Source organism: Triplophysa rosa, linkage group LG23, assembly GCF_024868665.1.
Source record: "Triplophysa rosa linkage group LG23, Trosa_1v2, whole genome shotgun sequence".
Classification (NCBI taxonomy): domain Eukaryota; kingdom Metazoa; phylum Chordata; class Actinopteri; order Cypriniformes; family Nemacheilidae; genus Triplophysa; species Triplophysa rosa.
Genome location: NC_079912.1, coordinates 3,479,370 through 3,504,617, shown reverse-complemented (window position 1 = coordinate 3,504,617; position 25,248 = coordinate 3,479,370). Strand labels below are relative to the sequence as shown.

The window sequence follows — 25,248 nt, the reverse complement described above, 5'->3', positions numbered from 1 at the left end:
GGTAGCAAGTGCAAAAATAAAAATTTAGAAAGTTTGATTGGAAGTTTTTTTATGTCATAATTGCACATCAAAAGACATCCTAAAACACCCAAACTACAGTATAATATTAAGATTATCATACCAGAGGACGCCTCTTACGTCATCTCACCGGGAAACAGAAGTAAACAAAGGGACATCGCAAAGTTAATTTCACATGATCTCACCTGGCAACGGTTGTGTAACGTCTATGTCGCTCTCTGAATGATTCTCTGTCTGTCTGTCCAAAGCCGCGGGAACGTATTTTGAGCAGGGGGTGCTATAATGCTTTTTGCTAGGGCTGAAGTTATGACTGTGCTTTGGGCAAGCCGCTTAAGTTTAATGTTAATAAATAACGGAAGAAAAAAAATCGCTTTCTCACTGCCGAGAATAAAGATGAATGCCAATGTGATTATAAGACACAGCGTAAAAACAAACACATAAATGCATGTTATATGTATGCCTATAGCCAAATAACAGTCTGTTGAACGAAACTACAAGCTGCGCGTTAGCAGTTAACTTACCCGGTACATTTAAAACCGACACGACTTCTCCCCAGCTCTTTTCCTTATCTGTGCGGTTGTGGTATGTTTTGGAGGATACATTATATAGACAATCATGTTGTTGCCACAAGTTGTTCCTCCATCTCCGCTGTCCAACATTCCCTTGTAGGAGCTTTTGCGGTCGACATTTTTAAAGGTCTGTCAGTCACATCCGTCACCTTACAGATGTGCCTCTCATTGGCTGTTGCGAAAGTACCAAAGTCATCACCCCGATTTAAAATCCTAAATATCAAACATGTTTGATATGATCGGGGCGGCCCCGATTTCTCTCGGAGCAGATCGGGAGGTGTAAGATTCGATCTGTGAACGCCTCACATTACGTGATAATCTGGGCCGAACCTCGGACCCGATCGAGGTTCTGGACCCGATTTTTTCAAAGATTCTCGGGAGGGGAAATCGGGGTAAAATCTGGCCGAGAAATCTTGTAATCTGAGCCAGGCTTTATAGACATAGTTATATTATAGAACAAAGAACAAAAAGCGTTTTGTGAAGCAAAAAGGTTTTTCACGTGTTAGAGGTTCAATATGGAACAATTAAGAGGACCTTTATTTTTAAGAATGTTGGCATTACGGGTTCTTTAAAGGATCTTTGTCGGGCTGTATGGTTTAATAACATACACAGAACCTTTCTGTTGTAGTAGTAAAGGTGCTGGTTGTGGAAGAGAGTTCTCCTAACTATTAAAAGAGTAAAAATACATGTTTTTTTATGGACTTTTGACTGAAAGGAAAGGAAATAAAATAAAATAAAACAAAAATACTTTATGACATTGCTGCGAAAAAGTTTTTTTTATCATCTTGCTTTTTGACAGTGATTGTCTAATAGTCTACACAGGATACTACCTGCTAAGGTACATTTTATTAGTATGTACGTTCCACATCAAACAATTCTGTTCAATATGTTAAAGCAAAATGTAGAATCACACTGAACAAGATCAGAATTAGTCAACATATTTTTAGATGTAATCTGTCTTGGCAACTTGTTACGACTGAAATGAAGAGTTGCACATTAAATAGAGAACATAATGTTAAAATGAGAAATGAATGCACACTGAGCGGATGCGATGCAATGACGTGTGTTGAATAATCACTCTTGGTGTGTGTTACTGCAGATGATGACTTTTTCTGATCTCCAACTGAAAGAAAAACCCCACAACATGTTATCCTTTCCACACTTGCCACCAGCTATTACAATAATATTGTATGCTTAAGCACACTTGCAGGACAAAGCGAGTATAAAGTCGTGTTGACTAAATTCTGCCGTATGTGTCTGTAGGGTTTGCCTGCAGATGTTGTGAATTCATGTTAGTTGCATGCAGCGGTTGCTTGGAGTGTGCTGGTCCTAAATGAGAGCACGGATTTTCCTTTTTTGCAGGAAACCCATTTTGAGAAGGGAATGACTGAGGAAAAGGTGTGGGCGAGAAAGAAGAGAGTAATGTCGTTCTTAAGGGGGAATTCAAAGGTACTGAAGTGTGTCCAGAAAAAGGAAAGATAATGTAGGTATGTCAAATGAGATTTGCTGAGGAACAGGAGGTGCAGCCGAGAGTCTGTTGCCATCTACCACATTGTAATATTACTTAAAACACTAGATCTTTATGATTTTACTATAAATTACAATTAAACATACCTAGTATATGTTTACAGTTCTAGAAGGGGGCAGGACTGAGTTGTTATGTCTCTTCTCTCTATTCTCTTTTTCAATCAATTTAACATGAACTGCTTATTGTGTTCAATTTGACCCCATGTAAATAGTTTTGTTAATGTTTTTAACGTGTGTCATATATTAATTATTAATTATTTTACTAAGAAAATTTCTTTAGTCTTTGAAAATCTTTCATTGATATATATAGTATATATATAAATGTATATGTATTGGAAAAATGCATTCGTTTTCACTCAAAAAATATATACCGTAGGCCTATCTAATTCTTTTTGGTCATTTAAGCCTTGGCTTTTAAAAGATATTGCACAAACAGACAACGTTCTTTTATGATGTTTGTGTATTATTTGTAAATATTTACAATGATCATTTTTTAAAACATAATACTTTTTTTAGATCAGGAACGTAAATAAGGAGGAGGAAGTTCTTCAGGACAGACTCTACGTTGCTTTCAAACGGTGCGTGAATTCCTTTACATCCCATTTGATGTGAAATAATCATTAATCTGTGTTTCCAAAACCATTTACATTTTGCTGACATTTGTGAGGAGATGTAATATACTCTACATTGTATTGTCTCTACCAGTGCATTGTGGGTAAGTTGCCAAAGGGGGTAAAATCTGTCCGTGTCATTGGACGCAAAGTAACATCAATTTCACCCTGTTCACTTCAGTCTAGTGCTCTCCCTCCTTCTCTCTCTTTCTCATGCTCATGAGTGTCGGGCCTGCAGGCTCGGCTGTGTTTAAGTTTTTAATAATTGAGCAGCAGCACACAGACTGATGTAATGAAATCAGGGCTGTTAGTTGGACACTTGTGCAGAGGTTTGTTAGATGACCCTCTCTGTGTCCTCTCATATCAGGGCTGAGTGTCTGTTAGTCAGAGACGTCTGTATCAGATCAAGGCCACACCACCCACAACAATTACTGTGATGTACTTACAACTTTTCTGTTGTGTAGGATGAAAAAACTATTAGCACAAAACTTGTTTATTGCATACTTTTTTCCTATAATGTTTATTACAGGAAATTATACTTATATAAAGGAATTACTTTTTACTTGTATTTTGCTATACATTTATAAGAAGTGTAAAAAAGGAAATGTGTACTGTACACACATTAAATGTTCACATTTCGTAAACAAACAAACAAATAATGTCTTCACTTTTTATGTTACCATGTCACCTTTCAAGGAGTCAAAAGTGCCCTTATTTTAAGAATGAATCATAAGTTTGTCCATAAACAGATTTTCATAATCTCTTCATCAATGCTTGTAGTATACTCTAAAAACAGTTGTGTTGAAAACAACATATTTTGTGTTTTTTTTTGTGTAAAAAAATCAACACAAAATGTGTTAAGTAGGATAACACAAAAATGTGTTAAAATTAACACAACCATTTTAATAGTGTAGCAGTATTGTTAAATAATTCCGTGTTCAGTAAATGTCTGATAATAGGAAGGTGTCTTTTAATTGTGTGGTGTTAATAATTATTGAGAGTTTGTATCTATATATCTCATCAGAACAGAGACTCGCTTGCTAAATGCTCTACGGCAGCATCAAGATGAAGTCATCAACCAATACGGTGAGATTATAGAAGAGACGGGAAGCACAGACATGTTGGGCATCGGAACTGACCTCCGCTGGAAGGTATGCACACTCACAATCAACATATAAAAAAGCCAGAAAATGGCTTTCAGAATTACAGATTTCTGTGTTTCCTGAGAATGAGCTAATAATGAGAGTTTTGTACAGTAACAGTTCACCATACATACCCTCCTCTTCTCACCCTTTGGGTCATGACATTCGCTGAGCACACACGCAACATTGTGCCGTTATTTATGTTTTTGAAAGGTTTTCAGATTAAAACGAAAAGAGAAAAGTACTTGCAAAATCTTCCGCGTCCTCTAAAAAGGCCATGCAGCAGCAGCAGCAGTAGTGTCAGTTTGCAGACGGAGCGCGTCAGCTTTGAGGGAGGCAGTAAACGCAGTGAGATTGTGGTATAATTCCTCAGCCTGGCATCTGTGCCCCCCAGTCACTGTTCCATTATCTCTCAAATTGCTGTGTTTCAGAGAGATAAAGATATTTTATGGCTTGCTGACTTGAAACAACCCGCGCAACCAGAAAAGCAATGGCCGACCTGCCACGCATAGTAATTTCATTGGTAAATGACAAAATCTTTGTTTATATGACATTTCCAAAATTACAGTGGCAGATGAATCTCAAATGTAAAATGTCACATTTGGCATGCAAAACTATGAAAATATATTTCTGTACAAAATTCATGGAGGCATTTAATTTAGAACGTGTTTAATAACTAAGCCTGCCTGCATCACTAATCCTGCCTTCAGGACTTGAAAAGATTGTCATATTTATTCACTCGACCCCCCGCCGCCACCACCACCATCCTCCTTCCTTCTCACGCCAAACATTTTAAGGGTAAATGTTCATTGTTAATTAAGATTTACTAATTAAAATGAAAATAATTAAGAAGAAAGCTTAATCTTGGAATATTAGGCTATCTTAGAAAGAAAATACGTTTTTATGTGTGTGTATTCATGTCTACTTGTGCATCCTGGAGGTGGTGTTTCCTGTATGCAGTGTGTGTGTGCGTGTTAATGTGTGTGTTTGTCGATCTGTCAGCAAGATTTTAGTGAAAGGCCGTCTGTGTGACAGAAAGCAAAGGATGACAGAGGACAAGTGAAGGATGCTGAGAGCTTTGACTTCATCTACAGTTGTGTTACGGTGTTAGACTATGGCCACTTTTAGCTTCTTGGAAATCTCTATAGACTTCTAATTTTTCAGTATTTCTAATGTTTAGTACTGGTCAGTAGGGATGTAACGATTCACTTAGCTCACGATGCGATGCGGTTCACGATTCTGATCTCGCGATGCGATTTATTCACGATTTACTCACGATTTATTTTGAAAAAATGAGTTGAAACAAATTAGAAATGAACAACGTCCCTTGCATTATTTCTTAAATGCTTCACGTTTCTTTGTATGATAAAATAATGTTTTATTTCAAATAACAAAACTTTCTTTGTATGATAAAATAATGTTTTATTTCAAATAACAAAACTAAACTGCAATTTTATAACAAATTAATAATAGAAAAAGTCTCTTTAATATAAACAAACTAATACNATTTCAAATAACAAAACTAAACTGCAATTTTATAACAAATTAATAATAGAAAAAGTCTCTTTAATATAAACAAACTAATACTGTCTGTGCTTTTCTTGGATTTTTTGCATTTAAGAAATATCAGCATCCACGTTTAGGTTTGCAGTGAAAATAGCGGCCCCTGCTGTTCAAAAAATGTATTGCGATTCAGTTCAAGCCTCAACCGATTTGAATCGTCGCTCATTATAACCGATTTTCAACCGGCTCACGGTGAATCGTTACATCCCTACTGGTCAGTTCTTAAAAATTAAAAATGTGAATTACATGTGAAAGTACACAGATAGATGCAACAATATATATATAGCCTATGTCACGGTTCTACCTTCTTGTTTATGAATTCCTAGTGGTGTGGCAGGATCGGGACAGAGCCCTTAGGTTTTATGTGAGAAAGCCATGAGTTGTTTATGTTTTGACATCTCATGTGCTTTCTCGTGTCTTGTCATTGGCCCCGCCCCTCTCGTTTCATGTATTGCCTCCCTGCCATGTCTTATGTTTCTCACCTGCCCCTCGTCAATTATCCTTCGTTTGTCTTCCCTTTAAATTGTCCTCTTGTTTCATTGTCTTGTTGCTCATGTATTATGTTTGGTCTGCGTTTGTTGTATTCGTATGCCTTGTAAGACGTTGCGTCTTTCCCTGGTTCTGGAAGCTTTGTGACCAGTAAGTCTAGTCAGTGTATCTTTGTCTAGTGTTGTCTTAGTTTAGTTTATTGTTCCTGTTTAGTCTGTGTTATTATATTCCTCGTGTCATTGTGTTTTACCCCCTCGTGGTTCTTTGTTTTGTATTTTTGTCATTAAAAGTCTTTTGTGTAACAGAGATTTTTTTTAACAAAGAAACAAAACACAAAACAAAAACCCACACGGTGGTAAAACACAGGAACAAGAAAACGATATACAAGAACAGAACGAGGACTCACTAAACACTTAACTGGACTAAACAACACTTGGCAAAAACTAGACTAAACACTTACTACAGGACTGGGGATTACACAGCAAACAGGAACATGGACCGCAACAAAACACCATCAACACAGGTAAGCACAACAAACGTAATCCAAGCGCACAAGACAAAGAAACATGAGGGCATTTATAGGCAAGACAAACGAGGGATAATTACACAGGGCAGGTGAGGAACATTAGACACGAGAGGGAAGCAATACATGAAACGAGAAGGGTGGGGCCAATGACGAGACACGAGAAAACACATGAGATGTCAAAACAAACAACTCGTGGCTTTCTCACATTAAACCTAAGGGCTCTGTCCCGATCCTGCCACACGACTAGAAATTCATAAACAAGAAGGTAGGACCGTGACAATATATTAACCACAGACAACTTTGACTCACATTTGGTGCTTTGCACTTGTTAATTATAGACCTTTTAGCAATCACACATAGGGCCGTATGCAGGATTTTAGAAATAGGCTACCGAGTTTCAAAAACTGAGTTTGTCCCATTTTTTTTAAAATTTTATTTCTTGATCTACATATGTGCATTTTAGAACATTTTGACTGCAAATTAGATAACAATAGCTAAAACCATGTCTGTCTTTTCGTGTTTATCAGTGAAGAAAGTGAACACACTGACCATTTACATTTACGTTTATTCATTTGGCAGACGCTTTTATCCATGTTATGATATTTTTATAAAAATATTTCCACATAGAAATATAAACTATCTTTCATGAAAGAGCATTTTGGTTTGGAATGACATACAGTTTAGGTAAGCAAGTGATACAGAATTTTCATTTTTGAGTAAGCTACAGGCATATATAGTACATCAATTACAAAAGTTGCAGATCCTTGTTTTTTTATAAAAAATGGGTCAAATTGAAAGAATATAGTAGCAGAATTAAAGAATGAGAATTCATTTAAAAGTGATGCCTTTGAAATATTTGCAAATAATATTGTTGTTTTAACACACCTGAGTCAAAGCCACGCTCTGAAGGTCTGGTCATGTTTTTGTCTCATCACACTGACATTAAACACGTAATTTATGTTTTCGCCTTTTGGAGTTCGGATTACTATTACATTTTCTACATTATTGACAGTGCTACAGTTTGTCTTATTAGGCATTTTTTTCACGACTTTTATTACACACCATGGAACAACTACAGAGGTCCGGACCTCGGGGACCTCAATGGTGGATATGGCCATGATCACACAAACACATTTGGTCGCTTACAGTTGTTAGAACACAGAAATGTTACACTGTTAAACATCATAAATACTGTCTAGTCTGATCCTCATTTTTCCACTATAACACTAACACAGCTATAATTCCTGTATCAGACGGTACTATAGCAGCCCTGAGAGTTATTGCCTTTGCTTTGTTATCCCAATGTTTTCATTCATCTAAACAACAAATACTGCCATCTGGGTCATCAGTAGGCCTACTAGCAGTGGTGTGAAACCAAGAATCTCAAAACCTCAACGTTTTGTGGCCTTTATTTCACATCTGTTAGCTATGAGAACATCTTACTTCAGCAGTCTTAAATCAGTTAACAGTTTAAAATTTGCACAACAGTCTTTCTCTTACAAAAATATTTGAACACCACATCCTGGTCAAAATTGTTCAGTAAAAAATGCTCCTCCTCATAAACAACCTAATAAAAAGTATACTTGTAAACAAAAACTGCAAAGCTTAAACAATACATATGTACCGTATGTCCAGTACTTCCTATTTAAACAGAAAATGCATCAACACAACAGCATATGTCGCTGTCAGGCGGAAACCTCCTATGTCCAAATTTGGTAAATTTAATATTTTTTCACAAATTGATGCTATTGGTCAGTCCCCATGTGGGTCTGTTATTTTTACAAATTATTAACCAATCTAAAGTGTTGAAAATAACTTGAGAGCAAATCTCTTAACTCCATTGGACACTTCAACTATCTGTGAAGTCTCGTAACTCCACCTCTTCTTCACTCCGTGGGAGCTTCTCGGCATTACGTCTCCTGATTGAAAGTTTTTTAGACAATAACGAGTGAAAATAGTTAGGTTAGATACATTTGAGTAGGCCTGTTTTGTTAAAAATCGATAGCTGTAATGCTTCGGTGCAGAAGGAAGCCCGTGAGCCACAAAGGTAAATTTGCGAGCAGATTCGGCTAATTTCCGCCTATTAGACAGCCTAGTCAGCTCATCGTTTTTTGTATTACATCACTTATAGTTCTTAAACCTTTAAAATAGAGTTTAGGAAGATGTATGTAACCACAGTCATTACCTTTGGTTAACGATTGAAGCCTTTTCTCTTGTCAAGAGGCTCAACGCGACCACCGACTTTATTTGCGTGCAGATTAATTTCCGCCTATATTAGACAGCCTGTTTAACGTTTTATTTTGGTATTGCATCACTCATAGCTCTAATGTTTAAAATAGAGTTTAGGAAGATCTATGTAACCACAATCATTAGCTTTCATTAGCTCATAAAGCCTTGTCTCTTGTCAAAAGGCTCAACGCAACCCCAGACTTTGATGAACACTGCTGGCAGCAGCGACGTCTGTGTCCGTACCATTCTTATCAATGACAACGTAATCTCGTATCTCCCTGCTCCCAAGTCATAAACCTTGTATCTCCGATTAAACATGATTTTGGGGAAATGATGCGTTAATGTTGGTACACAACAGTATATGATAGCAATATAAGGTATAATACCAACTTTAACGATACAATGTTTAATAACTCAAAAAATATGCAGTTTTTTTAATTTCCTAAAAAATAATTGTTTTGGAGATACAAGGATTCCGCCTGACAACGACAAGAAAAAAACATATTTTCTCTGTCTGTAGGTGGAATGGACCAAGACTCCGCAGCCCACTGAAGTGCATGTTTTGTGTCTGAGGGCCGTGAGAGAGAAGCTGCCCAAAGGTCTGTACTCACTGACCGTGTCTCTCCAGACTGAGCTGGGTGGCCGTACGCTGCGGTGGTCTCGTTTACAAGAGCAGCGGTGGACTGGAAGCACAGAACCTGTGCAACACAGGGGCCGATACTGTGACACAGATCTCAACATTAACCAGAGCCTCTACATGGTAAGAAAACCCCAGCGAGATGCCCTTTCGAGACGTCCAGAGCCATGCTATTTATTTAACCTCAACAACAAAACGACTAATGTTAAAGGAAACCATTTGATGTGTGTAGATTGGTGTGAGTGGATTCATGTGGCATTAAAGAGCACAGTAATCAAACCTCATCACCTATACGCTACAGATTGTGAGATATTTTACCGCTATCAATCACGAGCGGCGCTCAGAGGGGCTGTCTATCATCTGACAAACACCACTAACGGCATTTGTCATCATGTTGGCAAAAATAATGAGTTCCCTTTCTGTCGGTCTCTCAACGTTGTGTCGAACCGAGATAAGGGGTTTGTCTTAAGAACCTATCAACTTCGACTAGACTTAGAAAAGGCCAATGAAATTGGCGAATGAAATTTTCATACCGGACTCCGCCCCCGGATATCCGGGTATAAAAGGGAAACGGCATGCTGCATTCATTCACCTTTTGTTCTTCGGAACCTACGATTGATGATCGACTTCAGAACTAGCTACTACTCTTCTGCCGGAATCTTACGACGTGGTGCAGCGGACTGTCCCTTCCTGCAGCGACTTCCCCTGGGCGTCTCGGCGGTTCCAGAGGTGTTGATTCTAAAACAGCTAAATTTCTCCAGCTTGGCATGTCCCGCTGTTCTCGTGGGTGTGATACTCTCATTGAGGAGGGGGATGGACACGATGTCTGCCTCAAGTGTTTGGGTCTCCAGCAAGCTGAGGCAGCCTTTGTGGACACGTCCTGCCCGCACTGCGGGCGGATGGCGATCCAGACATTGCGGTCACGGGTGGCTGTGTTCTTTTGAGATCCAGCCACGACCTCCTTTGCTTCCCGGGCCGTGACAGCAGTGGCTAAGACCCTGCCGTCCGCCACGGCGAGCGGCGAGGGTGATATGGGGATTACTGCAAACGTAAATCTGTCAGCCAAGCGCTTGCGGACCACTCGCACCCCGTCTAGCTCGTCTGACCGTTCCCCAGGAGGTTGTCCCACCCCGTCTTGTACCTCAGCCACGCATTCGGAAACGGTGCGTGATGATGATGAGATGTCCCTCGCAGCATCGGAGGGCGATCTACTGGCATCCGACCCCGACGATTCCTCGGAGCTCCCTCAGTCGGGGGGTCGAGCCCAGGAAGAGGCAGACGTCGAGATGTCAGCCATGCTTTCCCGGGCCGCCGTGAGCATTGGGCTGCAGTGCACCGCACAGCCCCTTCCCCAACGCTCGCGGCTGGACACATGGTACCTCGGGTCAGGACGCAACTCCAAGCCACGCTCGGCCCTGGTTCCATTCTTCCCAGAGATGCATGAGGAATTTAGAAAGACCTGGAACGCCCCCTTTTCGGCTCGTTCACTCCAGTTCCATCGCCCTTACTTCCCTAGAGGCTACGTCGATGTGCCCCAGGTGGAACGTGTGGTCGCGGTGCACCTGTGCCCACAGACAGCGGCCACCTGGAGAGGTCGACCTAGACTCCCGTCCAAAGCGTGTAAGTTTTCAGCATCTCTGGTGTCGAAGGCTTACACTGCTGCAGGCCAAGCTGCCTCCTCTCTCCACGCCATGGCCATCCTGCAGGTCCATCAGGCCAAGGCATTGAGAGAGCAAGAGTATACCTGCGAAAGCACCTTCCCCCCTCCTAGGTGGGTCAGCGTGTTACTTTTGCCTCCTTACTTCCCCCACCGGGTGAAGAACAGGCATTCCATCCATCACTAAGCACCTCCTGCGGGCGGGCTGGGCAGAGCAGCCCTGCCCCTTTAGGCCGGGTACTAGCTGAGTTATCTACTACGTAGCTCTAACTGGACCTAGTGCTCCAGACGTAGTAACCCATCAGCAGAGCGGTTCCGTCTGATGTATCCTCATGATACATGGACCTCCACCTTGCGGTAAACTCCTTCAGTCCGCACATTCCTCCCATGAGTTCTCACCTACCAGTGAGACCATGTTGGTGTCTCCACTAAACTCCTCCCTACGGTAGGAAGTGGTCTCTGTAGCGCGTCCCCTCATTGAGGAAATAGCGCTTACCCAGTGGCCCTTACGGTACCGGGAGGTTTCTCGCTGTTAGAGAAACAAGGCTGCCGCCTCTGACGGCCAAAGGCAGGGGCTTCCCACTTTTTCCAAAAGCTCTGGGAACCCCTACCTATCCACTGGAAGGTTACAATTTTGCACTAGCGCACACACCCAGGCCAGTCACCGTCGCTTGAGGCGTTTTCTATAGGAAACCCATCTGTCGGTTCGACACAACATCGAGAGACCGACAGAAAGGGAACGTCTTGGTTACGGATGTAACCTCAATTCCCTGATGGCGGGAACGAGACGTTGTGTCCTTCATGCCACAACGCGTGCCGCCCGCTGCAGCAGTCGTGAGAGGCTCTGAAGCTCCTCAACCCAAAGGTGAATGAATGCAGCACGCTGTCTCCCTTTTATATCCGGATATCCGGGGGCAGGGTCCGGCATGCAAATTTCATTCACCAATTTCATTGGCCTTTTCTAAGTCTAGTCGAAGTTGATAGGTTCTCAAAACAAACCCCATCTGTCGGTTCGACACAATGTCTCGTTCCCTCCATCAGGGAACTGAGGTTACATCCGTAACCAAGACGTTTTCAAAGCATATCCATTTTCTTCTTTTTTGGTTTAGTTTTTTTAGCTGTAGTTTGTAACGCAAACACTTAGATCTCAATGAAATAGAAAAAACAATATAAGATGTTAGTGCCATTGGAATATGCTATGAAATATAAAAGCAATAATTTTGTGATGACTTTTTAGCATCTGGAAGAATGAAGCCAGTTCCCTTTCTGTCGGTCTCTCGACGTTGTGTCGAGACGACAGATGGGGTTCGTCCTTGAGAACCAATCGCTTCCGACTTCTTAGAAAAGGCCAATGAAATTGGCGATTGAAATTTGCATGCCGGACTCCGCCCCCGGATATCCGGGTATAAAAGGGAGATGGCGTGCCTCATTCATTCACCTTTTGTTCTTCGGAGCCTTCGCTCGTGATCAACAGACTTCGCTACAAGAGAGTACTACAAGACTGCCGGTTCTACGACGTGATGCAGCGCACTGTTCCTTCCTGCAGCGACTTCCCCTGGGTGTCTCGGCGGTTCCAGAAGTGTTCGAGTGTTTTCTCTTAAAGAGTTAATTTCTCCAGCATGGCATGTCCCGCTATTCTCGTGGGTGCAACACACTCATCGAGGAGGGGGACGGACACGAGGTCTGCTTCCAGTACGCTGGGATACTACTCAGTCTAGGGCCCTGGCCACTAGGCAACTATACGCCTATAAGTGGTGACTCTTCTCATCCTGGTGCTCTTCTCAAAGAGAAGACCCGCGGAGTTGCTCGATCGGGTACGTGCTTTCCTACCAGAGACTCGAGAGTAATCTCTCCCCTTCCACACTGAACGTGTATGGAGCCGCTATTGCCTCTCATCACGACTCAGTTGCTGGTAATCTCTAGGACAGCACAACCTGATCATTTGGTTCCTAAGGGGCTCGGGAAGGCTACCGCCTCACCAGCGCTCCGTACCCTCTTGCGACCTTGATGCGGTCCTGGAGCCCCTTGGAGATTCCGCTCTTTCTCACCTCACGATGAAGACGGCTCTCCGGATGGCGCTCAAGAGAGTAGCGGACGTACAAGCATTCTCCGTCTCCACAGATTGCCTAGAACTTGGGCCCGGTGATACTTGAAGTTCCCACCACTCCCCTTCCAGCAGGTGGTGAACTTACAGGTGCTCCCCACCGGGGAGGAAGACCCAACCCCATCCGTGTTGTGTCCAGTACGCGCATTGCTCCTCTGCTTGGACCTCACGCGGAGCCACTGGAGCTCTGAGCAGCTCGTTGTCTGTTTTGGAGACCAGCAGGGAGGGCTGTCTCAAACAGAGATTGGCGCACTGGATCATGGACGCCGTCACTACAGCGTACCTGTCCTAAGATCGCCCGTGCCTACTGGGTGAGAGCTCTCTCCACACGGAGTACAGCCTCCTCGTGGGCACTGGCTCGAGGCGCCTCTCTGACAGACATCTGCAGAGCTGCGGGTTGGGCTACACCCATCACCTTCGCGAGGTCCTACAGCCTCCACGTAAAGCCGGTATCAGCTCGAGTCTTGCAGGCATCAGGCAAGACTGGCGGCCGGTAGGGTGTACGCCTATGACAGTACCCCCCCCCCACTGGGTGAAGAACAGGCACTCTATCCATCACTAAGCAAGCACCTCCTGGGGGCGGGCTGGGCAGAGCAGCCCTGCCCCTTAGGCCGGGTGCCAACTGAGTTATCCACAACATAGCTCTAACCGGACATAGTGCTACCGGACGTTGTAACCCCCCAGCAGGGCGGTTCCGTCTGATGTATCCTCATGATTGGTTCCCACCTTGGTAACCCATGACCTTCCCTAGGTGGACCTCCACCTCGCGGTTAATTCCTTCAGTCCGCACATTCTTCCCATGAGTTCTCCCCCTTCGGTGAGACCATGTTGGTATCTCCACTAAACTCCTCCCTGCGGTAGGAAGTGGTCTCTGTAGCGCATCACCCACTTGAGGAAGTAGTGCTTACCCAGTGGCCTTACGGTACCGGGCGGCTTCTCGCTGTTAGAGAAACAAGGCTGCCACCTGTGAGGCCGAAGGCAGGGGCCTTCCTACCTTTCAAGAAAGCTCTGGGACCCCCTACCTACCCACTGGTAGGTTAAAATTTCGCGGTAGCGCCCACGTCTGACTCGCCCAGGCCAGTCAACGTCGCTCCGCTAGAGATTGTGACGCGGCTCAGTGTTGTGGCCTCGACACAACGTCGAGAGACCGACAGAAAGGGAACGTCTTGGTTACAGATGTAACCTGATGGAGGGAATGAGACGTTGTGTCCCTCATGCCACAACACTGGCCGCCCGCCCCGGCGGTCGGGGGAGGATGCTTAAGGCTCCTCAGATCTCAGATGTCTGCCAGAGAGGCGCCTCGAGCCAGTGCCCACGAGGAGGCTGTACACCGTGTGGAGAGAGCTCTCACCCAGTGGGCGTAGGCGATCTTAGGACAGGCACGCCATAGTGACGGCGTCCATGATCCAGTGCGCCAATCTCTGTTTGAGACAGCCCTCCCTGCTGATCTCCAAAACAGACAAAGAGCTGCTCAGAGCTTCTGTGGCTCTGCGTGCGGTCCAAGCAGAGGCTCAATGCGCGTACTGGACACAACACGGATGAGGTCGGGTCTTCCTCCCCGATGGGGAGAGCCTGTAAATTCACCACCTGGTGTAGGGGGAGTGGTGGGAACTTTGGGCACGTAGCCGGGCCGGGGTCTCAGGATAGCGTGAGAATCACCGGGCCCGAGTTCTAGGCAATCTGTGGACACGGAGAATGCTTTTAGGTCCGCTACCCTCTTGAGCGCCATCCGGAGAGCCGTCTTCATCGTGAGGTGAGAAAGCGCGTCATCTCCGAGGGGCTCCAGGACCTCATCAAGGTCGCAAGAGGGTACGGAGCGCGGGTGAGGCGCACGCACCCCTTTGGAACCAAATGATCAGGTTGTGCTGTCCTAGAGATCACCAGCAACTGAGTCGTGATGAGCGGCAATAGCGGCTCCTTACACGTTCAGTGTGGAAGGGGAGAGATTACTCTCGAGTCTCTGGAAGGACCGCACCCACCCGATCAAGCAACTCCGTGGGTCTTCTCTTCGAGAAGAGCACCAGGATGAGAAGAGGCACCACTTATAGGCGTATAGTCGCCTAGTGGCCAGGGCCCTAGCCTGAGTAGTGGTCTTAACCGCCGCAGGGGTAGGCCACTCAGGATCTCCTCGTTCCGTCCAGGGACCAGACATGGAGGTTCCAGAGGTCTGGCCCGTGATGCCATAACGTGCCCTTCCCCTGGGAAAGCAGGTCCTTCGTCAGGGGAATCGGCCAGGGCGGAGCTGTTGTCAAGAGCATTAGCTCCGAGAACCGGTTGGGCCAGTATGGCGCAACTAGTACACTTGATGCTCCTCTTCCCTGACCTTGCACAGGGTCTGTGCAATGAGGCTCACTGGGGGGAAGACGTACTTCCGCTTGTCCAATGGCCAGCTGTGCGCTAGAGCATCCCTGCCGAGGGAGGCCTCGGGCGGGGAGTACCTTAGCGGGCAATGTGTGGTGTCCAGGGAGGCGAAGGGGTCTCCCTGAGCCCGCCCGGACTGTACCCAATGAGCTGGCTGCGCTGGGGTGGAGTCGCCGCTCTCCGCGAGGCGTCAACTGACGAGAGAGCACATCGGCTGTCTGGTTCAGGTCGCCTGGGATATGTGTGGCTCGCAGGGATCTGCTCACCTGCGGACTCCACAGGAGGAGGCGTCGGGCGAGTCGTGTTAGCTGCCGTAAGCGAACGCCACCCTGGCGGTTTAATACGCTACGGCAGTTGTGCTGTCCGACCGGACCAGCACGTGCTTGTTCTGCACGAGAGGTTGTAACCTCTTCAGTGCGGGTAGCACATCCAACAACTCTAGGCAGTTGATATGCCTGCGTAGGCGGCGGCCCGTCCATTGCCCCGACACTGCGTGCCCGTTGCACACGGCACCCCAACCCTGCAGGGAGGCGTCTGTCGACCCTGATGCATCTCGACCTGCCCGAGAGGGGCCCCATCTGTAGAAAAGGTGAGTCAGCAGAAAAGCGTAATCACCATCCGCCTGCTGCCGGTGTGCCACGCTCTCCAGGGAACTCGACTCTGTAGCCAGTGTTGGAGCGGTCTCATGTGCATCAACCAGAGGGGTATCACCACCGTCGAGGATGCCATGTGCCCAGGAGCCTCTTCCCGCTGACTACTTGAAATATTCAAGGCAATTCAACACTGGCTGAGCGCAGTCGCGCTGTAATGGAGACAGAGTTGAGTTCCATGCCAAAAAAGAGGATGCTCTGCACAGAGGAGAGCCTGCTCCTTTTCGGTTGACCTGTGGTCCCAATCGATCTAGGTGCCGAAGCACTAGGTCCTTGTGTGTACATAACAGATCTCACGAGTGTGTCAAATGAGCCAGTCGTTGAGATAGTTTAGTACCCTGAGGGGAGTGAGGGCGGCTTCCACGATCTTCGTGAAGACTCGTGGGGACAGGGACAGACCGAAGGGGAGGACTCTGTACTAATATGCCTGACCCTCGAAAGCGAACCGTAGGAACGGGCGATGACGAGGGAGAATCGAGACATGAGAGTAAGCGTCCTTCAGGTCGATTGCCATAAATCCACCTTGACATCTGATAGATGCCAGGATGCGCTTCTGCGTGAGCAGGAACCGTCCCGGATCGACCACCAGCAATGGAATGGCTGGGGTCGGGCCCTAAGGTATTCTCGATCTCCCTGGGGTCTTCCCATGAGGGCCGCTTTGGCTTCCGCCGACAGTATCATCAAACCGCCCCCCCCCCCCTTGCGAGATGGGTGCATCGAGAAAGCGGACATTCTCGGCGTTACTCACCTGTGCAAGGTTCAGCCAGAGGTGTCTCTCCTGGACCACAAGTGTGGACATCGCCCGACCCAGGGCCCGCGCGATCACCTTGGTCGCCCGAGAGCGAGGTCGGTGACTCCGCGGAGTTCCTGCATAAGCTCTGGGTCGGTTTTACCCTCGTGGAGCTCTCTCCGCGCATTGGCCTGCAGGAAGGGGACAGCTTTGACAGTCTCACAAATGAGACTCACGAGCTACAGTGTTTGGGGGAGAAGAGTGAAGTTTTAGTTTTTTGAAGTTTAGTCCTAGCAAAATGTAGGCGGGACTATATGTAGTGACGTAAATCCGCGGCGGTTCGCAAATCGGAATAGGGATGACTCTTATGCGTGATTCAGAGTCGACTCCCTTTTTTCCAAGCCAATAACTTTGTTATTCATTCACCTTCGGATTAAGACTTGGCAGACTGCTTACTTTCAAACACGGCAAGATTACACACAGCATGAAATGTAATTTCCATGATCTCATGTTATGTACTCTTTAAGTGTTTTTGTATTGTCAGGGAAAATGTTGTTCATTATTATCATCAAATATACTAAAATACATAAGCTGATAATGTACTGTCAGCTGGTGGGTTCCTACAGCTAGAAGGTGTGAAATTTCCGAAACATATGCATTACTGTAGAGCAGTGGTCACCAACCCTGCTCCTGGAGATCGACCGTCCTGAAGATTTCAGCTCCAACCCCAATCAAACACACCTGAACTATCTAATCAAGGTGTTTAGGTTTGCTTGATAATTACAGACAGGTGTGCTGAAGCAGGGTTGGAGCTGCAGTCTGCAGGATGGTCGATCTCCAGGAGCAGGGTTGGTGACCACTGCTGTACAGTATACAAAAACATGATAAATATAAAATTCTGTAAATGCAATTGTATGTGTCCTTCATTGGACATCAGTGAGCTCCAGAATAGAAGCAGTTATTTTCACCATGGTTCCAGTTGAGCTGTGTAGTGAATATAGCGGCAGAATGAGGCTTATGAAATGTGATATTAAACAGTAAGTGTGTGTATGGAAGTGGAAAGAGAGTGTATTAAAAACGGCTCCTGGTATAACTTGAGGGACAGTCAGTGTGAATAAAACAGCTGCTTTTCTAACATGACATTTAGTGTGTGAACGTAAATCAAATGTATAATTCATTTATATAACAGTAGAGGGTTTAATGGGATGAAAATGAAGTAGAAGTGCTGTGAAACATTCCAGCAGTGTCAGAATTGCAGTCAAACGACCATGCTGAGAAACGAACAAAAAATAACTAACTAGATTTCAGTTTTCTGAAGGAAACAACAGCGCTCGCAAGGAAAAGTGTTTTAGGATTTAACTTTTGACTGTGGGTAGAATTTAAATGCTGCTTTGCAGAGCGTTTTTTTTTTCATTGAACATCATCAGTGAAGTAGACAAAACTCAGATAAAAAAAAAAAAACAGGATAAAGAATGTGAGTAGTGCTGCCTAAAAAATCCTGAAACTTTGATCACAATCAGTAAATAAAGGCACAAATCTAGTCATGTGTTTCTGTAGTCAGAACTGTTTTTGCAGACACACAAAGGAAAGGGAGTGGGCTGCTTTAACTGAATACTCCTCCTCTCTCGTCCAAAAAACGTGGGCTCTGATTTGGCAGGCAATCGTTTAGCGCTCCATTGAGATCGTCTAGTGTCAGACTCCTCTATCCTCTACCAGCTCTTATTTATAGCCAATCCTGTTGCTGTTGTTGATGTTTATGTTTCAAAGATTTCCATCAGATTTGTCTGTAATTGGCTCATTTGCTTTTTGCAGTTGCCCACATTAGTGCACGCTCTGGCCTCGTCTGTTTCTCCTCACAGCTTTTGCTGAGGAAACCAGGAATTAGCGATAGTAGGAGGGAAGCTTCTGCTCATCGTGATTTTTTTCTTCTACAGCATCTCTGGCTGGATTGATTGTTCTTGCAGATTTGAGTTTTTCCTTCAAGTGGGCTATGAAAGCTGCAACTGTAAGGCAAGGAAGTGAAAGATAAGATGAAAACGTCACTTCTTTGCCAGCCTGAAGTCTTAGTCTCATCTTTTCATGTTATTGTTCTCATAGTCCATCTAAACTAAAAACATTCACTAATGCTGTGGAATTTGGAGCATATACAGTAGGATGCTGAAGGAATGAAAATGATTTTAAACCAGATTTTTTTTCCTGTGGGGAATTTGGAGGAATCTTCACACGACCCTTTTCTATACAATCACAGGTTACAATAGTAACCACATCTTTCACTCAACCTCACTTCGGATGCCACACGAAAGCTTTGCGCAAATGATGACAGACATTTTTTTCATTTGAGGTGAAATGTTTCTTTAAACGTGTTTTCTCTCTTTCTCCCATGGAGTTTGTTCAGTAAACACAAGTCTGTTTTGAATGGATGGTGATAGCTGTGATGCTTTAATAGATTCCCAGCATGCAGTTGTTCCACCTGAGAACTTACACAGGCCTGAAACACAGCGTCTCCCTCATTTCATCGTTTTTTCACTCTCTTTCTTCTTTTTTAATCTCCTTTTCTATTTCAATTGATACAGTCAGCAGTTTTCTTGCTTATTTTCCAGTGAATTAAGCATATGAAATATTTTTCAATATGTATAATGTGGGAGATTAGGGCATAAATTTGAGGCCTGATGCAGGGAATCTATGCCATTTTTTAGATGTGAGCGCAAAGCGATTAGAAGAGAAACACGTGATGAATGTGATAAAACAAGTCTCCTCCGTTTTCCATTACTCCTAATGGAGGGATGGAATATTTCAGGCGTGATTGATGAAGTCAAGCGCTTCTTTCTGTCACTTCATTTTTTAAAGTTCTGTCTTCTGTTCGATGGGTAAATAAGGATCTCGGCGTGTTAAATGCGGTTTCACTTAAATGTGTCTGCTTTGCTTACATATGTTCTAGCGATATCATGGCTGTCACGTTGGGACTGTCACATGCTGGCGCCCCTTCCTAAAACCAACCGTAATCGAAATCCGACATTTCATCACCTACATTTTAAGATCATGTCTAAACACATTTATATCTATAGTTGTAGAGAAGAAACCAGGGAAATTTATTTTTTTCATTCCTTTCCTATACTGTTTTACATACCTGCCTTTTATTTTGTAAAAATGTACCTCTTTAAAGACCATAATGTGGTCTAAATTGTGTTACCAGAAATCTGGCACAGATTATGAAAAATGGCCTATAATTATGATTACATTCAGTATGGTATAGAACATAATAGGGTTTAGTACTATACCCTCAACATAAACTTTGGTAGGATAGTTAAATGCTTGAGCTTAAACCTTAACCACTACAGTATTTAGAACAAGAGTATTTCTGCCAAGCAGTTGAAAATGTCAAAATGTCACTTCCTGGATTACATCATCATCCTCATATTCAGTATATACAGTAGTAAAGTCCCCTGAATCTTAATGAAGAACCCTATAATTGAGATCTGCATCACTCACTCTCTTTCAGGTCTTACCTGCCCCGTGTGATCTGTTGCCTTCCAGTGTGTTATTGTTCAGGCTGTCAATGCTGCCCAGCGATCACAGTCATGTGAGTTCTGTGGTGAGCTGGGGTGTGTTCCCTGTCTGTGACTGCTCCCTCAATCTCCTCAATGGGAAGTTCAAGACCCCTCTCCTGCGCGGTGGGCCGGACCCATCTCTCGATCAGTTCAGCAAAATCGAACAACTGCTTTCCACTGACCTGGACAACTGGCTGTCCAACCTTTACTTCCAGGTGCCTCTTTAAACTCTTTTGAATGTTTCTGTTTGAAACGCACAATTACAATAATATATCTTCCATTTAGTAATCTAATGAAGCTGTGTAGTTACCTTGAGTTAACTTGTACAGTATAAGAAGTATAACCGTGTGTGTGTGTACGTGTGTGTGTGTGTGTGTGTGTGTGTGTGCGTGTACCTAGTAAACCCTGTGGTATGGAGACAAAATGTCCCCACAAAGATAGCAATATCCAAAATCCTTGTCCTTGTGGGGACATTTTTTGGTCCCCATGAGGAAACAAGCGTATAAATCATACATAATTAACTTTTTTGAAAATCTAAAAAAGCAGAAAGTTTTGTGTGATTGTTAGGTTTAGGGTTAGGGGTAGGGAGTATGATATACAGTTTACTTTGTACAGTATAAAAACCACTGCGTCTACGGAATATCCCCATAAAACATGGAAACCCAACTGTGTGTGTGTGTGTGCGCGCGCGTGTGTGTGCGTGTGTGTGCGTGCGTGTGCGTGCGTGCGTAAAATGGGAATTGGAGCCACATTTTAAACAAACGACATCTTTGCTAAACAGATCCAGATACATCTAAGAGACCTTGCATTTGTTACTCAACATCATATTAAAATTAGAAAGTGGAGCAATAGCTTCTCTCATTATGTGGTGTTCATACAATACTAATGAATTCTGGATTATTGAACTAGATTTACTCTGTGGCTTTATTTTGATGTTTAACTTGAAGAACAATGGGTTGTCAGTTTTGAACTGACAGACAAGAAAACTTGACAGTCCCTAATCCTTGTTCAGAACATGAACAAGACTATGCAAGGTGGATGAAAATACATTCAAGACTCTGTTAAATACTATATGTGTTGGGTTTTGTGTTGGGTTACCACTTGTCCAGTGTAAAATCTGTGCCCTGAAGCAAATCAATGTCTATTTTGCCAAATGTCTCCTAATGCCTTTCATGATCAGTGTTTGTCAATCAGCAGATGTTTCTCTGTGCAGGTAAAGAGACACCCGCGGGGCAGCACCAAGGTGCCAGAGCGGAGCTTCACCCTGCAGGTCCCTCCTCACCCCCAGCAGAGCTCCAGCCAGGGGCTTCCTCCTCACCAGGACACCTCCACACTCTCCTCTGCCTCCGTGCCAGGTAGGACTTCTGCTCCCCTGAACAGGAGGAAATGCCAAAGAATGTCACAGCCCACCACAAACTCGCACACAGACAGTGGAAGCTGCCAATTACAATCTGGTGGGGAGCTCATGTGGAGAAAATGAACCTTCTCCACTCAGACGAAAGCACGTCTAATTTGGGAAGCACAATACATGCAATTAGTTTTTACTGTAAATGATGCTCACCAACTTAAGATCCAGCTTTGCACATTCTTACTCAATGCTATTATCATAATTCGTTGCTGTGTCAGTAAACGGCACATACTTCCTCTAATCCAAATTCTCAGCCAGAAGCCGATTCGCATTTCAGCGACGAACCGTGAGCAGTCAGCATGAGCATGAGCACTCGTGAGATCTCTAATGGGGCTCATTCACTTGTCTGCGCCCCCATTAGCTTATTGATTTTTTCAGTGTGTTTGTTGCTTGCCATTTGTTTAGAAAGTAGCAGATGAGTCTGGAAAGTCACAATTAGATATGAATCCTTTCAGAACCCTTGGCATATGTTTGTGTGTTGAACACTGTATTGAAAATGTTTGCGGTCACATTGAAACAAGTGAACCAAATCAATCAATCTGTAGATTTATTTATATTACGTCACTGCATTCTCTTACTTTTCTTGTTTTCAGCATGTCTCAACCGATAGCTTGGTGCATAAACTACCCAGTTTGGCAACAGATTTTAATGGTACCTGGCTTGTTGAGGATAGGGATGCTATTTTTGATTTTATCCAAAGCAACTGGCAAGCCATTCAAGGCAAACATTATAAAAAGTATTCCCTAGCCATTCAAGCTTATCCCCTGTTGAGCATACTTTGGAAGCTGGACGGAACCAGATTAGGAAAGTGAAGTATACCAAGTCTTCAGAAGATCTCCGGCTCTCCGCATTGCCTTGCTAAAAATAGGTGGCTAGTATTTTATACATTTTTTTTATTTTTTTTATTTAATGAATAACACATCCATGTCTCACTGTTCAAATAATTTAAAATGAAATTAAAACACAGTTGCAAAGCTTTTATTCTTGTCAGATAACTGTACTTTTAGGTTAAGTGAGTCTAGTGTTCTTTGGCAATGCTGGTGCCAAGCCATGAACTCTTCCCTTCACATCAAATACAACCGTGGCATTGGTGTATCATTACACCCCTGATATCAACGCCCTGGAAACTACTCTATTGGCTGTGACATTTGTATACGTAAATGCCAATCAAAATTTTTCTTTAAAAAATTTAGTTTTTGTTAGCAATGTTTTCTCTAAAAGCCCAGGTTTGGCTAACAGGAAAGAGGTAAAGAAACAGAACATGTTCATGTGTTTACTGGTTTAATTTCAATAAATGTTCACTAAAAGCTATAAGCATTTTGTTCTTACTCAGGTTTTGGGAGATCTTGACGCCACTAAACCGATCCAACGCACGCAGTATCATTTGGTATTGATTTAGCACAAAGACCGTTGTTCTGCTATTAATCTCTCTTTCTTTTTTTGGCAGTACTCATCTTTATTTAACAGAGCGGCACTAGAAAAAAAGTTTCTGGGGTGCTCAGCTTTAAACATCACATAGGCTTTTTAATTACAAATGAGTTGTGACAGGTCTGCTGGGTAGCAACCTGTCCCATTTTAAGTGTGATGCTAGCTGACAGCTCGGCACTGTTCTCAGAGCGCTGTAACATGTGGAAGAAATTGGTCTTTTACATTTCACAGCTTGTCACTTCCTCTCTGCTGTGAACTTTGACCTCCCACTGTGCTCCTAACACCCCACATGGGAAGTGTACCCACACTGCACTCTGGGAGAGTTGTGTTCCACTTGCTACGCATGGCGAAAACAGGAGAAGCGGATGAATAGAAACAGGTATCAGAAGTGAAGTCAGCTTTGGGCCTCCACTCAAATCACTGATCAAAAGGTGTCCCATACCGGACATCACAGACTTAGACTGCTGAGCAGAGATGACGTTAGCATAAGGATCAGTTCAGGTTGCATTACTGCTACACACATTTATGATATTCAGGTGGAGATATCCGGTATTAGGAAAGAAAGCAAGGATTGAACTGACAACCTTGCATTACTCCTAAATGAAAATGAAACTCGCTGAGGAAAACTACAAATAGAGAACGTCCATCTCTTCGACTCCATTGCTGGAATAACATGTTTTATTGTGTGCCATTTCTGCAAGACTGGGAAGGATTTCATAGGATTACTTATTTAGTATTTTTTTATATTTATGTTGGCTATTCTCAAAATAGCAGCTTTTGCAGCTGGCGGTGTTGCATGTTTTGCCACCAATTTTGTCACATTGTGTATAACCAAGCCTCATAATATTTCATGTTATCTATTTCTAGCTAAACATTTTGTAAATGCTGTGATTGATCACTAGGTTTTTGACTCAGTTTCACACATTCAGATTTTTTTAGCACATTTTTAGGACACAGTCAATACATATATAACCCTAATAAAAAATATTTTTTTTTTTACAAATAATACTGGTATTTGAAATATATATATATATATATATATATATACAGTTTATATATATAATTTTTTGAAAATATATTGCCTCAAACATTTTTTGTGTTTATTTACTGTTTTAGTTTACTTCACAAACAATACTTTTTAAACATTTTTTACTGCATAGACTTTATAGGGAAATAAGCCCATACTGTAGCTGGTTAGCAACTGCTTCTTTTGTATCTTTAAAACAAGGATCACCGTAGATTCCTTGAGTATTTCTGTAATATTCAGACTAAAGATGCCCTTGCTTTAAAATATTTTCCCTCATCTAAAACAGCGAAAGAGTGGATAATACTATGTTCATTGCAACATGTGATGTCGCTGCAGGCGTTATGAGTTAACTGACCTTTCACATTATGTGAACAATCCAGTTACACTAGGTCTGTTTGAATCCAAATGACTAATTAAATTAAACCTTTCTCCTCTGATCGCCCTTAGTGGATCTAGAACTATATGTAGTGGGCTGGGCTTTTAGAAGCTCTAGTAGGCTATATTGTTTAATTGCGTTTTGCCCCTTTAGTAAATGCATCATAGTAAGGTTGGCCCTTCAGCGCTGTGACAATCTCCAGGATTTTTTCTGGAACATAGCCATCCTCGTTCAGATGTCTGTCCCTCAGGGGCACGTCCGGGCCACATTGGTAAACCGTAATGTAGAATCATACTTGCTCATCACACTGCTTTCTTACAACAATTAATTTAGCACAACTCCTCTTTAAATTTCACGTTTACTCCTTTTTTTCGTAGACGTTGTGATTGTGAATTTGTGTTGGACAGATGCTCCCAAAGACTGTTTTGTATGCAGAATGAAAAACAAACTGCTCTGAAGTGACAAGCCTTTCATATGGCTGATGTTTAAACATGCTATCAGTGCTAATGTGCTTGTATTTACTCCATCTGTATGTTAGATGAGGCACTGATGTTTACAATGTTTGCTTAGCTCACATATAAATGCAGAGTTTCCACATTATCATGTACATTTTACAGTGAATATACTTCCAGTTTTACTCCTTTTTAA

The 25,248-nt window shown here is 43.5% G+C and overlaps 1 protein-coding gene across 1 annotated transcript in view; it reads left to right on the top strand.

Moving 5' to 3' along the window:
- ofcc1 (orofacial cleft 1 candidate 1) overlaps positions 1–25,248 on the top strand; it is a 98,892-nt gene that overhangs the window by 13,458 nt on the left and 60,186 nt on the right. The window contains exons 6-11 of the mRNA XM_057323416.1: positions 1,950–2,036; positions 2,631–2,692; positions 3,750–3,876; positions 9,195–9,434; positions 20,313–20,576; positions 21,575–21,716. Coding sequence (XP_057179399.1) covers positions 1,950–2,036; positions 2,631–2,692; positions 3,750–3,876; positions 9,195–9,434; positions 20,313–20,576; positions 21,575–21,716 — 922 coding nt within the window. The remainder of the gene's footprint in view (positions 1–1,949; positions 2,037–2,630; positions 2,693–3,749; positions 3,877–9,194; positions 9,435–20,312; positions 20,577–21,574; positions 21,717–25,248) is intronic.